We start from the raw sequence: 13,955 nt of genomic DNA, 5'->3' as shown, positions 1-13,955 counted from the left end.
AATTTGGTTAAACCCTTGAGTGCCCACTGGACTTATTTTACGTCTTGATTTTTCTATTCCATTCAGTGCCAAATTATGTCCAGTAATTATCATTTTTTTTCTCTTACTGTATTATTTATATGAAAATTTCTTAAAATATATAACATATATCAACAGAAAGGAAATGTATTTAGCTATACGATAATAACTGTTGTAAAATCCCATCTTGTATAGTTTTTGTGTCAAGAGAAGTTATGTAAAATGTCCAAAAAAAAAAAAAATTGGAGGTTAAACTACTAATAACTGAAATGGTAATAATATTGCACATGATAAACTTATGTTTTTGAAACAAAATGCTTCCTCAGACAAAGTATCTTTCTGACCCACAAACAAAATACAATATGAAAATTTTAAACAGAAAATATAAAAATGAATTAATTTTCAAATACCATTCACCTTAACTTCGAGATGAAAAAAAAAAATCATTAAACTGACTGGGTAGAAAAAAAAAAAAAAGGAGGCTCCAAAGCACGCCTTCAGAGCAAACTATAACTCCAAAAACAAATATCTCATGTATGAACATTCTTCACTGATTATACATATTTCTGTAACTTTAATCTACATTTTACATGTCTGTAGTATACTGTATGAACTAAATGTTCCTCCCATGAAGCATTCTATTCAGTGGCACCTTGTCTACTGATGAGCTTAGGCTCTAGTTCCATATACTAAAGGTAAGATGGAATAAGAGTTTCACAATACATAATACCGAATTTACCAGAAAGGCTACAGCCAAGAACTGAACATTAGACAGATATTAGGGAATGTCAGGATAAACTCACGACAGAAAGAAGAAATATTGCATACGCAGTAAAATGACAGTACTAGAATACAGTAATTCAAATTTGGAGATTACTGAACCAAATAAAGTAAATCATTCTTGAAAGATTAGTCCAGTAATATTGCTGCCAAAACTTCACAGAGGGCACTGTAATCATCAACGTATATAATACAAGACAATAGGAATAAAATTGGACTGCTCCGTACAGTAAAAAATTCTATAAACTTTAGTCTCTACTGAGTGCAACCAGTCTAAATTTACTCGAATTTTGTTTTTAATCAGAAAAAATGCAACACACCAACCAAAAGAATTGCTGTTTGGCAAAGACGGAACGGCATACCGATCAGAATGACTGTCTTCAGACAGAAGTACAGAAAAATACGAACAGTAGTCAAAACATAGATGACCAGTTTTGGGTCAGGTAAAGAGTATGAGGCTGGATTGGCACCAGCAATAGAACAATATCGAAACATGAAGTAACAACAGTTCCTGGCTAAATTATCAACAATATTAGCATCATCATCAAACAGTTTAACTAGGAACCAACTAGAGTATAAGTGAAAAATACTATTATATCTTAGACACTGTGAATACAGTATATCTAAATGATAAATTATAATTCCTGAAAACAAGAGTTTTTGCTAAAACCTTTTCAAATTCCTTTTTTTTTCCATAACTTTGCACTCTAAACAATTATAAATTGGTAACAAGTCACGTTTTGGGGGAAAATTTGATTATTTCCTGTCCCTAACACTAAGTTTCGAGACTACACAGGATGGGAAAATTTGATTATTTCCTGTCCCTAACACTGAGTTTCGAGATTGCAAAGGAAAGTAGTCCAAGAAACATAGAAAATGAATTTATAGAAGACAATAGGTTGAAACAGTTTTACTGTTTTTTCCCCTCCTAACAAAAACCTTTCAAGTTCACTACGGAAGAAAATGATCGAGTTGAGTGGAATAAATGGTACCAGAGTTTAAACAAGTTCAGGCGGAGTAACCTAAGATCAAGATAAATGAAGTACAGTATCTTTGAACTACAATAAATTCATGAAAAAAGGGGCACTCGACCCTCTTTTCTATGAATCTTTGTGCTTCAAAATAATACTGTAAATCATTCAGAAGCTAACCTTACTTATTTCTGGGCTCCGACCCGTGTCGCCCAGTGAAATGCTTCTTAAGCACCATTTCTAAGGTATATAACTGCTATATATTATCAGAGAAAAAATTGCATGGGAATGCCAGGTTGAACCCAGCTCGCTCACCTGTATAAGGTGTCGATATAATACTAGGACGCGATAAATCACAACCAGAGGCTTCGCACCACTTAGATATCTCCTGTCAAAATCCCCGAACAGCGAGGTGCCGTTCGACCTCGTACTACTACTAGTCAACCCACGCCAGTGACGTCACTCCTTTAATAGCACGCAGTTTGATAACCGTATTTTGTCTTGTGTGTAAGAAACTAACCTTACTTATTTTTGTCAAGAAGTGGCATATTTAGTATATCTTAGAAGGACCAACTGGCTTTGGTACTTGAAACCAAAATGAAAAAAAAGGACCTGTCAAGGTTTACCCAAGTATCAAGAAATTATATTAGAAATACCTCCAAACTTTCTATGAAAGCATTTAATAAACTAACAGCATCTATTTAACCAAACTAGTGGTTTGTTTTTCTTTAATTCATTAAATGTTACTTTACATATCAAAACTCATTAAAAATTTAACGACTGAATTGTAAAAGTTGATTGAAAAGTAATTTTAAAGATTTGTTTCCTGTACGTGATGTACAGAGTGGGTTAAAACATCAACGGTCACAAAAATTCTTTCAATATAAGCATTGTTTTCCTTTATCAGAATTTTAAGATTGAATCATGAGGGCCAAACAATTGTGACCAATTCAAAGACAAGACTATGATTCCATTGTATCGATAGTTTTGGAGATTTAATATCAAGAATTGATAGTGGATACTAAAAGCCCTTGGAGATTTAATATCAAGAATTGATAATGGATACTAAAAGCCCTTGGAGATTTAATATCAAGAATTGATAATGGATACTAAAAGCCCTTGGAGATTTAATATCAAGAATTGATAATGGATACTAAAAGCCCTTGGAGATTTAATATCAAGAATTGATAATGGATACTAAAAGCCCAACTACCTAAAGAACAGCACAAAACATTTGTACAACCATCCTGAAAAAAGGGAAAAGAAAAAACTGCCAATGATGAGAGTTTGTATGCAAGAGAAAACATGGCTTCCCTCCCAAGAGAATTGATGTAAGTTGGATCTTTATCGAAGTTATACCACTATACCAGAGGCCCACACAGGAGTTGAATCAATTTAGATTATACAAAAATAGAATGTTTGTGAATAAGTAGGAACAAAATTATCACAAAATAATTTATAAATAAAAATTTCACAAGATATTAAGTGGCATTACAAGGTAAAACTTACTATAAATGATATCTGAAAATATTTTTTTAAAATTAATGCAAGAAACTGACGGTGTGGTGTCCGTGTGCAAAGCAAGAATTGCAATTGTTATTGATAATACTTTCAATATACATAAAGGATACTCTACTTAATGTAGGCATAGTCAAATATTAGTCCTCAGTTTTATAATGCCATAAACAATTGACTTTATAAAATACAGAACCCTAATGAAGCGCAGAAAATATAATAAATTTCTAAAGACACTGTACTGTACTCAAATCTTCTGTCAGAAATCACATAAATTACTTTATTTACAAGACATGTCTAACTTGACAAGTGTAAGAGTGAAAATACTTCCACAAAGCAAAAGCAGTGCTATTCACACAGCTTACTTTTACAAGCACATGCATGTACAAGTGCATTACACAACATAGTTTTAAACCTTAACTCATAAACGGTATTCACAAAGGAAGTTTTAACCCTTCATTCAACTTTGACAAGCATCTTTGAAAGAAATCAACAGAGTTGGCCAGATTTGAGATTAAATTTTATCACACAATCATTATGCACAAAACTTTTTTCATTTCTGTAATTGTAAATATCAAAGTTGGAGTTATTTTTTTTTTCTACATTAACTAACATTTGTGGTTTTCATGAATCCTTTACATAACCATTCTCAATTTAATTTGAAGGACTGATTGCTTTTATCCTTGCTAGCAGTACCACAAGGATCCTTAATTTCCAGCCAGATAAGAGTCTCACTTTTCATTTAATATGGGCTACATGCATTAAGAAATTTGGTGAATTAAGGAAAGGGACATTCAATGTGAATGATGAGTTTGCATTGAAATAAGTTATAACAGCCACATGGTTTACATGCTAAAGAAAAATGACGAGTTAGCTCATTAGAATGAAGGATCCGGCTTGAAGCTCAAATGGGGGGTTGAGATGACAAACGTCCTAAAGGAAGTCATTATGAAACTGAAAGGAGGAAAACACGTGATTTTAAATCTGCTTACCATCAACTGTAACAGACATTAGACTTCTCACTTCTATTGCAGTTCTAAATAGTGTCCCAGTCATGTGTATGTCGCACCTTTCAAAGTGACCATAATACCATCATTTACCTTATCAAATACCTCTTGTGTGACCTTATGGATGTATGTTTTAGTAATATTTCCGGGTGAACCTGTAAAGAGGGACATTCTCAACTTGCACTTTCTCATCTGAATCATTGAAGTGAAAAGGGTATCATCCTGCCAAAGCAAGGAAGAGATTTTTATCTCCTAACAGTTAAGGATGCCTAGCTTGCTCCTGGAGAGTTGCACCCATGGAGAGGGTTCAGCTTGCCAATATCTAACTTGTTGACCAGTGTGACCAACCACAGAATCTAAAATCATATTTCATCCATAGAAGGGAGAAAATTTGAAGAGTAGGTGTAAACCCTCAAGTCATCATGACTGGTTCCAACACATTTATTGGTTCAAATCTCTTTAGTATCACAATTCAAGCCAGGAATCTTACTTAGCTAGCAAGAGATCAACCTCTGAAAATTGTATGGTTAGTTTACCTGGAAGGTCTCTTTTACAGAGAGTTGGGTCCCACCGAAAAGGAGAAAATCTACTTACAGTATTCAGCCTCTAAATTGACAAACATTGAGCTTATAGAAGTTTTCCTATATGATAAATATTCCAAAATTATTTACCTTGCAGTTGATTAAGTCTACCCAAGCATTCCTTGGTTTTGTAGCCCAGGAGCTTGGAAAGGTTCTTGGAGTCCCATTGTTATCCAACACCATGTGACCATATTAAATGAAATAGGCACAGGAATTAGTCTTTACATATGCAACCTGGATTACAGGATTATTATCCTTTCTTTTACCAGGTCCTATTGAGCTGAATATGGTAGAACTACGTGAGAGTCTAACCACGTTTTCAATCATATACTTAAGTAGACATCTGGATGCTATAATCATCCATAGAGCCGTATTTTAAATCATCTGCTGAAGCCAATTATAACCAAATCGATTGTCCGAAAGCTGGACCTCACGAAAAATTGCCAGATGTTTGGTTACAGTTCCACCACAAATCTTCAATATGGGGGAATCAAGGTCCTACACCCACTGGAGACTTCATGTACCATTGGAAAAGTCAGTTTTTATTGACACAGAAAGCGATGAAAAATAGGAAAAGCTATTGGCTTAAGAGATGTAGGTTACATTGACAATCTATGTGAAATCAGATTTTAGTTATATGCAGCTTGTTGTCAGGTAGCTGGTATACAAGAAATGATGCTCTTACCTGTTTGGAACCAAATGATCCATGAGGAATGCTAACCAAGCAGATCTTGTGCTATTAAATTGGGAATGAAGCATTAAAGATTCATGACGACCACGAATGTGAGCTTATGTAAATGATGGCTTTGTTGTGATAGAAATAGTTTTGAAGGAAAACATAAATAAAAACTTGATATTACATTCTCACAATGAAAATATACCTGCACAGCTATCATGGGTGTCATTTGAAAATCCTTCAGAAGGAAAAATGGCATATCTAATCTACATAATTCCTAAGTCAATACTGTACTCTAATTCATACGCAATATCTAACCTCCCATAACAACGTTTGGAAAAAGTTTTGAGTTTTTAATGTATTGTTTTTTAGTATTCAATCAAAACATAATTAAACTTCCTTCACAGAAGGGTATGTTGTACAGTATTGTTATTACTAGACCCAATCTTATTTCTAAATGTAGCTAGTCTTCATTGTCTAAACTATTTCTCCTCTCATATTTCCTTTGAAACTTGTACTTGTATTTAGTTTTCTTTGAAGCTTTTGAGGCTTGTGATGAAAGAAACCTAGTAATTGTTTACAACACCACGCTCTCCATTTACTCCAAAATAATGCAATCCTGCAGTTCTCATCTTGCACAGTAATTAGGTGGTAATTTAAATTCTGGGAAAGCAATAATTAGCAAGATATGTTGAAGGGGGAAGGGTTTATAAAAAGAAAATAGCTCGGTTTCCTCACTGAACGACTTGGAACTGATATGTCAACATAGTTAACTAAACAGAATTCGTAATGCCAGCGTACATAAACAGAAGTTCGTGATGCCAGCGTACATTCGATATACTGTATATTCAAAATATACTTAATCAAAAATGGATTAATTACTCAAAAGTGTCCATAAAATATGCAATTTACAAATAGTGACACTTTTGAGTAATCACTCAATTTTTGATCAAGTATATTTTGAATATACAGTATATCGAATGTACGCTGGCATCACGAACTTCTGTTTATGTACGCTGGCATCACGAATTCTGTTTGGTTTACTATGTTAACATGTCAGTTCCAAGTCGTTTGGTGAGGAACCGAGCTATTTTCTTTTTATAACCCCTTCCCCTTCCTCAACATATCTTGCTAATTATTACTTTCCCAGAATTTAAATAACCACCTAATTACTGTGCAAGAACATGAGAACTGCAGGATTGCATTATTTTGGAGTAAATGGAGAGCGTGGTGTTGTAAACAATTACCAAAATCCTTGACAAAGACACAAACCTACGACTATCTACTAATTTTGGGGGGTCTAGGCAGGGAGGCATTGCAAAGTTATGAATAAATGCAAAGCATTTGTGAGTCCCACAACAGTGGGACAAGTATGTTTTAAGGTGTTGGTAGTGAGCGCTTGCAGTAATAAATTAAAAGTTGGCTCGTTTTGAAAATTACATATTCAAAGAGAAGCCAACGGCTTTCTAGGGTGTTAATCTGACATGTTGATCCAACTGAAGACGAAAAAATAAATGTGCAGAGCTTTGATTAAATTTAGATCTATCTTACTCAGTGTGAAGTTCAATCCAGTATAGTTGTCACTGCAAATAGAAGTTCAAATAAGCGAGTTCATTGTAATAAAGCTCTAATCACTTAAATGTCAAATATTCAAGTGTACAGTATAGCTAATTTACAAAGAACCAGAATGCTAACACTGGATGAAACCAGGACTAAACCAGGGTAGCAAGAAACACTGAAGACGTCAGGAATTGAAACAACTCTTGTAGAAGGATGGATGCGAGACACTGCAAGGACTCTTCAGTACTGTAATGGTAACAGTGAGTGGCATGAGGTGCGCAGAAAGCCAACCTTTCGGTCTAAAAATGTGACACGAGGCTCTCAAAACTCAACAACGACCTACATCACACTTAGGAAGGATGCAAGGACCTAGAAAGTTTTCACCTGTTAATCAACAAATGCTTTGCTTTTAATTCACAACTCTTCACAAGAACCCCTTCTCTAGACAAGCAAATTGACTATTCTTGCTAATTCTAAATATCAAAAAGACTTTATCATAATGACCCTATTTTGGGCACAAATGCAAACTTATATATTGTAAAAGAATGAAACCACAATTTGCTAAAAAAATATAAGCTTTTTTAAAATATTCATTCTATTCTGAACAGCTTCTTTGGCCAAGAGGAAAAGATTCCCATCTCCATACAACATATTTTCCTATACTTGGTATGGTAAAGCTCTCTGAATGCTATTCAGTTAGACTCGAACATAAGCTTCGTCTCTCAAAAATAATCAAAATCCTTCTTCAACGCTTGAATTACTCCATCACTAAATACAAAGTTCTTTCCCTATAAATATTGAATGTAACTGAGTCAGCAAGAACAGACTTCAGACGTAACCAATTATTCACTGAGAAGGATGCAATTTTGTGTAAGGTCATATCTGGAGGCTAATGTCTCAACAAATCACGGAGAAATCTAAAAAAGCAACACACGCCCAAGACAGACCTCCACATCCAGGTGGATAATACGGAGAATCATACTGCATACGAAAGTCATCAGTACCAGGGAGGAGGATTTTTAGACTCATGACCTAGGACCATTCCTTTCGGGTAAAATAATATCAATCTAAATAAAATTTCTTCCTTTCCCATCTTCTTTATGTATAATTTTGAGGCAAAATTACAGTATAAAGGAAAGACTGAAGTGACATGATAATCTGACAGAGTATTTTTCACGATAGCCAAAACAGCACGAGTAGCCTTCTGCAAACCTTCACGGGTCTAGCATGATTTTCCACAAATATTATCTTCTGAGCTTCGTAGCTAATTATTTTAATTCAGCAAAATAAAAAAAAATCCTCCTCATAGAATATGACTTTAATTTTGCTTACTAGTTAAAAATAACAAAACTAAAACGTTAAAAACCACGTAATCACACCTATAATCAGAACAGGTTATAAAACAGAAGCTGTCAGGTGTTCTTGTCCAAAATATTTGCAAATTTGCTTGAGTATTATCAAAGCCCCAGTTCCTGGGAAGAAGCCAGCAAAGAGTCATGTCTCTTGGAAAATGTTCCTGAACTCGTGTACTGTAATCAGCTATAGTCCCCAACCTGCAAAATTCTCTCGTCAACTATGAAACGTAAACAACTGATTACTTTGTATATATCAGGGATCTTTTAAACTCGTCAGACTACAACTACAATCCAATATGGCCACAATAGGAGAGAGTAAGCAGTGTGACAGAATCTAAGTTGAGTTGGAGAAAAGGGATTTTGACGAAGGAAAAATCTATTTCTGGGGAGAGACCTGTGACGCCCGGTGAAAAAGTCCTTCTTTACACTTTTTCTGATATAAATCTTCCAAATATACCAGAGAAAGATAAAAGCATGGAATGCAGAGGTTACTACCCTCGCGCAAGCACCTCGTGGGTGTCGTGTATACATCAGGGGCGTGTGAAAACCACTATTCACAGGCTGTCTTCCATTTAGATAACTCCTCCATCATCATCATATGAAAAGCCCACTTTCTCATCATCTTTGGACCAGTATGGCACTCCAATGAGTGGCCACTGCAATAACACTCTGTTCTTCACTGTCAAATATCAGTGAATCTTGGACCTAAGGCTCCAACCACATATCATCTAGACCTGGGGAAATTATCCTTACCATTTCACAAACCCGAAAACTCCTGCCTAGATAATCAGGAAATGGTTATCACAACTGGGGGGCAACTCACTTGGGATATTCGTGCTCTCCTCATCGACAAGAGTCTTCATTAAAGATGATTTTCTGAAAGGAGATTGACTTAATAGCATAGGAAGACTAACATAAATCTACCCCCTCTCTACCCTAAGTCAAGAAGTTACCCATGCCATAATCATTCTTTGAAGCTTTACACCTTCATTCTCAAGAGTTACTGTACATGGGTATGAATGAAAGATATCCCCTCTTGTCACTACTGTACCTGGAGAATAACTTCCACCACCAACCCTGCCCAAATGTAATTAATGTACATCAGAATTCCTGAATTCCTAATCCCCTCCACTTCCATTTCAAATGACTTTCATGGCCTCCCTACCCATTTCAATATCTAAAATAACTTTGCTTTAAAACACAGTTCCTTTTAAACTGTTGCTTTCCCTATAGAAACTCTGGATTGCTATAAAAACAAAAGGAAGGAAGGAATATCAAGGTTAAATAAACACTATTAGTAACATGATGTTTCAAACAGCATACAAAAGAACCCATCTTTGTTCTGACTTGTTATAAGACATTCTTCAAAATATTTCTTGTTACAATTTTGTTAAAAATCACATACACATTTCATGAAGTATAAAAATCTATCAGACAAGTATATGTGGCTACTTTCAAATGTTTGGGACCTGGCACACAAGCCCAAGCAGACCCAAAGGTATGTGGACGAGTCATTATTCTGGAATGCTTAAAGTTGAACTCAAGAATGACAGCCTCATGAAATACCCATTTAGATCCAAGGTATGATTTGTCAAGGAAATTTGCCTCCAGATACCCACATTGTATCTAATTGTCCTAGCTCGTGTTACTTAAAAATACTCAGCAAATTTCAATATTTATGCAAATTGAAAAATGTTATTCAAGCAGTATTAAATATATTCTAGATATATAACCTTGAATTTATACATTCTTTGCTACTTTTAACTATGTTCTAGAGATCTGACCTTGAATTCAAAATTCGACCTAGCCCCGTGAATTTAATGTTTAACAGTAAAAAATAATAACTGTTTTGGATAACTGCATATGTGACCAAGCATTATGAGTCTCAAAAGACTCTGTGTAACAAAGTGAAATAAAAAGCAAAATTACTTAAGCATCGAAGGAGAAATTGATCAAGGTGTTTCAAGATTATAATACTGCACTGGAAAATTTAATTAATATTATGAATCCATTCAGCATGCTAGCAAAGTCTTATGCAGTATACATTAAAATTAAAAGCTCTCCTTTTGTTATACCTTTTTTGTTCAAAGATTAAATTTACCTCCCAAATATGAAAAAACGATGTTTTAAGAACATCACATTGGCTATTATTCCCTACAAACGAGACAAAAAAAAACTATTTACGAATCTAACATTCCTCATTAGAAGAATAATAGTAATTAAACATTTTTTCATAATAAACCCATTGCCTATATTTAACTTGCCTACATTTATAGTCTTCAAACATCCAAGAAACCGCAATCAATAACCAAAAGACTGCTGGATGGCTCGCACCTGACACGTACATCTAGAGATCCAGAGTTGCAAAAGAACCTGAATTTGTTTTTTATCTAGCTTATAAAAACAAGCTTCGTGATTATTTGTGCAGTACCTGATTTCATATTTAATTATTGAAGAAAAATCACAAATTTTAAGTAATTTGTATTTTTCCTAACATACTTACCGAGAAACACTTTCAGGAGTTACCTGGAACCTCCATTCAAATGACCAGAGTTTTGTGTAGTTTACCCTACTCCCATTTTCTATAATGATAGGCCTAGCGGAGGAATACATGCCCTGAGGGCAATACCAAGTCAGGCCACATGTTTCCCAGGTTGTAGGCTTCAGTAAGTTCTCTGGTCGCGTCGCGTTATCACACGACGCTCCTCTGATCTCAGTGCGACCCTTTGTGTCTCGTGGCCACGTGGATACTTTTGTGAAAAACGGTTATTATCTTTTACTATTTCATTTATGCTTTTTCCTGATGAAAATCTACACCTTAACAAAATTAGCCTTTCCCAATAACTAGATGGGTTTCTCATCCATTTGGCCCGCCATTTTGAATTGCATTTCAAGAGTAATAAAAATTACTCTATAAGGATATGGAAGAGACCATAAATGCCTTGATTTTGAGGAAGAGGATTTTTCTTACTCTCTCCACAAGAGTAGAGAGAGAATACTACTGGAGAAGAAATGAAAGCGAAGCTGGAGGTCAACGAAGGCGACAAAAGTTTCACAGCATCCGAATGAAAGAGATTGGTAATGAGGTGAAGGATAAGACAGAAGCAGATCTGAACAAAGAGGTTGACAATCCCAGTGAAAAAAATACTTATGCCAAATCTATCCAATGTTCATTTGCATGAACTGTATTCTATATAAAATAATTATGGATTCATCACCATCACTAAAATGATGATTAGGCAACAATATGAAAAGGCAAAAGATGTCAGAGACTCAAAATCAAACTATAATTCATAAACTTTGAGACATCACGTTTCCTCATCTGTAGATTCCACAATAGAGAGGATACTGTACATGATTTCTCAAAACTCTGGTAAGATATATTCCGATTAGTTGACTTAATGTGGTAATTTTTTTTCGAGCTAATACCACCATGTGTCACTGACAGAACAAAGATTTCAAAACCAGAGCTCTAGCTATAAGGGAGATAATAAATCCCTTTTGTAAGGGATGTGAGAGAGGCAAGAGAGCGTGCTAGAAATAGGAATGAATGGCGAGCGATTGTGACGCAGTTCCGGTAGGCCCTGCTGCTGCCTCCGATGCCTTAGATGACCGCGGAGGTAGCAGCAGTAGGGGATTCAGCATTATGAAGCTTCATCTGTGGTGGATAATGTGGGAGGGTGGGCTGTGGCACCCTAGCAGTACCAGCTGAACTCGGTTGAGTCCCTTGTTAGGCTGGAGGAACGTAGAGAGTAGAGGTCCCCTTTTTTGTTTTGTTTCATTTGTTGATGTTGGCTACCCCCCAAAATTGGGGGAAGTGCCTTGGTATATGTATGTATGTATAAGTTTGAGATTTGTTGGCATCACAGGAACTGGAATAAATAGTTTAGTTCCAAGATGTAGTCAGGGCTTTCTTTAGCAGCTTATTCCTTACCTCTATACTGTTACTTTAAGCTACAGTATTGTGAGACACATGGAGAATTTCAGGAACAAACATCCCGATTTCTCTAATCTGCCATCTCGGCTATGCAAAAGTGAGATTCTTTTCTACCTAGAACCAAGGATAGTGAGTGGTGGCAGCCACCCAGCCATCACACAATATATTTTTTATTTAGGAATGACTTTTAAATTATTCATGAAGACCATGAATGTAGGCTAATGTTAATGGTCTAAACTGAAAAAAAAATAATTGCTTTTAATAAACTACACATTTTGTAGCATGTTAAAAAAGCATCTGTACTTATATACAACTAATAGCATAATCATGGAAAAATACTCTTCACAAGCTTTAATTCCTATTCACAATTTATAAATAAAAAAGGACAAATACTGTTCCGTTATTGTGAAATTATCAACGAGCCACTACCATCATGCAGACAAATGAGATACAAATGGGTTACTTAGTACTACGACCCTCGAGTTAAAAATCCCTATCACTACAATGCCATCTGTTTATATGACTTCAAATAGGCTGGTACCTATCATCCACCTGGAATCACACCTTTTTCACGAAATCAAATAAAAACCGATTAAACTAATAATAAACCTAAGACTGGCTTCAAGTTCACCCTGGAAATTATCCCCTAGACAAGAGAACTTCCAAAAAAAATCAATAAATTAAATAAACCGAAGGTATTTCACCACCTACAAGAACTCTCAAGGACAGAACAATAATTGGAAGTTCATATTGCTTATGAAAGAATTAGGATATACAGAGATCATTCAATGCACAGGTTTCATGGGCTACCAAATGAAAGACAAAACTTATCACGATAAGAAAAATACAAATATAAACAACGAAATGAAATCCTAGTTTATACTGCATACTGAATGGGGGACTTTAGGATTAGATGAGTGATGATATTTAATGACTGTAATGATAATCTTTAGAACACCAGATTTAGGAGGAGGGAAAGACAAAGAACACAGATCACTGAATTAGAAAAAGATTCCCATCTAAAAAGGAAATGGCAAACCTCACGACAAATCTATCAATATCCATGGCAAGACAGTGTGTCTACTCTAAAACAGTGACTTTGACTAGTTCTACAACCGTCAACCATCAACCTGGCTAGCTGTCTGCCCGTTCCCCCATCTCTTGAACGACTGACACCAGCACACGCCAGTCCTCCACTAGGGGTCTCTACTGTAATTGGGAAGTTCGCCTACGTGACGACCGCTGTTTGTCGAAGCGCATCTCCATCTCCTCCAGAACTCTCGGGGTGTAACGGACAACCAGCTTCACAGATCCGCTCGCAGCCTTGAGTAGCTCGACCGCACGCTCGTGGTTTTCTCCCTCCACACTCTTGAAATGCAAAAGAGAAGTCAGGTTTATATTTAACTGGTGTCATCAATACCTTAAAATTAAATCAATACTCATCATTTTGCAACACTAGTAAAAACACAACAGGCAATATCAAATGTCACTTCTACAGTATACAGTAGTAATGTATAATGAATAATGGAAATTTTACCGGGCAATTGATAAAAAT

The 13,955-nt window shown here is 35.5% G+C and overlaps 1 protein-coding gene across 4 annotated transcripts in view; it reads right to left on the bottom strand.

Moving 5' to 3' along the window:
* veli (L27 and PDZ_signaling domain-containing protein veli) overlaps nucleotides 1-13,955 on the bottom strand; it is a 29,846-nt gene that overhangs the window by 3,665 nt on the left and 12,226 nt on the right. Inside the window, exons 5-6 of one of the 4 annotated variants that reach the window (XR_011040755.1) lie at nucleotides 13,633-13,768; nucleotides 9,217-9,339 (exon numbers count right to left, since the gene is read on the bottom strand). Coding sequence is in view for 2 of the 4 variants with exons in the window: in XM_068355547.1 (XP_068211648.1) it covers nucleotides 9,326-9,339; nucleotides 13,633-13,768 (150 nt within the window). In the remaining 2 variants the exon portion in view is untranslated. Of the gene's footprint in view, nucleotides 1-9,216; nucleotides 9,340-13,530; nucleotides 13,769-13,955 lie in introns of all 4 variants that reach the window. The other 3 variants (XM_068355547.1, XR_011040754.1, XM_068355546.1) reach the window with 3 other exon arrangements.

This window comes from Palaemon carinicauda, chromosome 31 (assembly GCF_036898095.1).
Source record: "Palaemon carinicauda isolate YSFRI2023 chromosome 31, ASM3689809v2, whole genome shotgun sequence".
Taxonomy (NCBI): domain Eukaryota; kingdom Metazoa; phylum Arthropoda; class Malacostraca; order Decapoda; family Palaemonidae; genus Palaemon; species Palaemon carinicauda.
The sequence above is the reverse complement of the archived record's forward strand: the minus strand, read 5'-3'. Positions and strand labels throughout refer to the sequence as shown.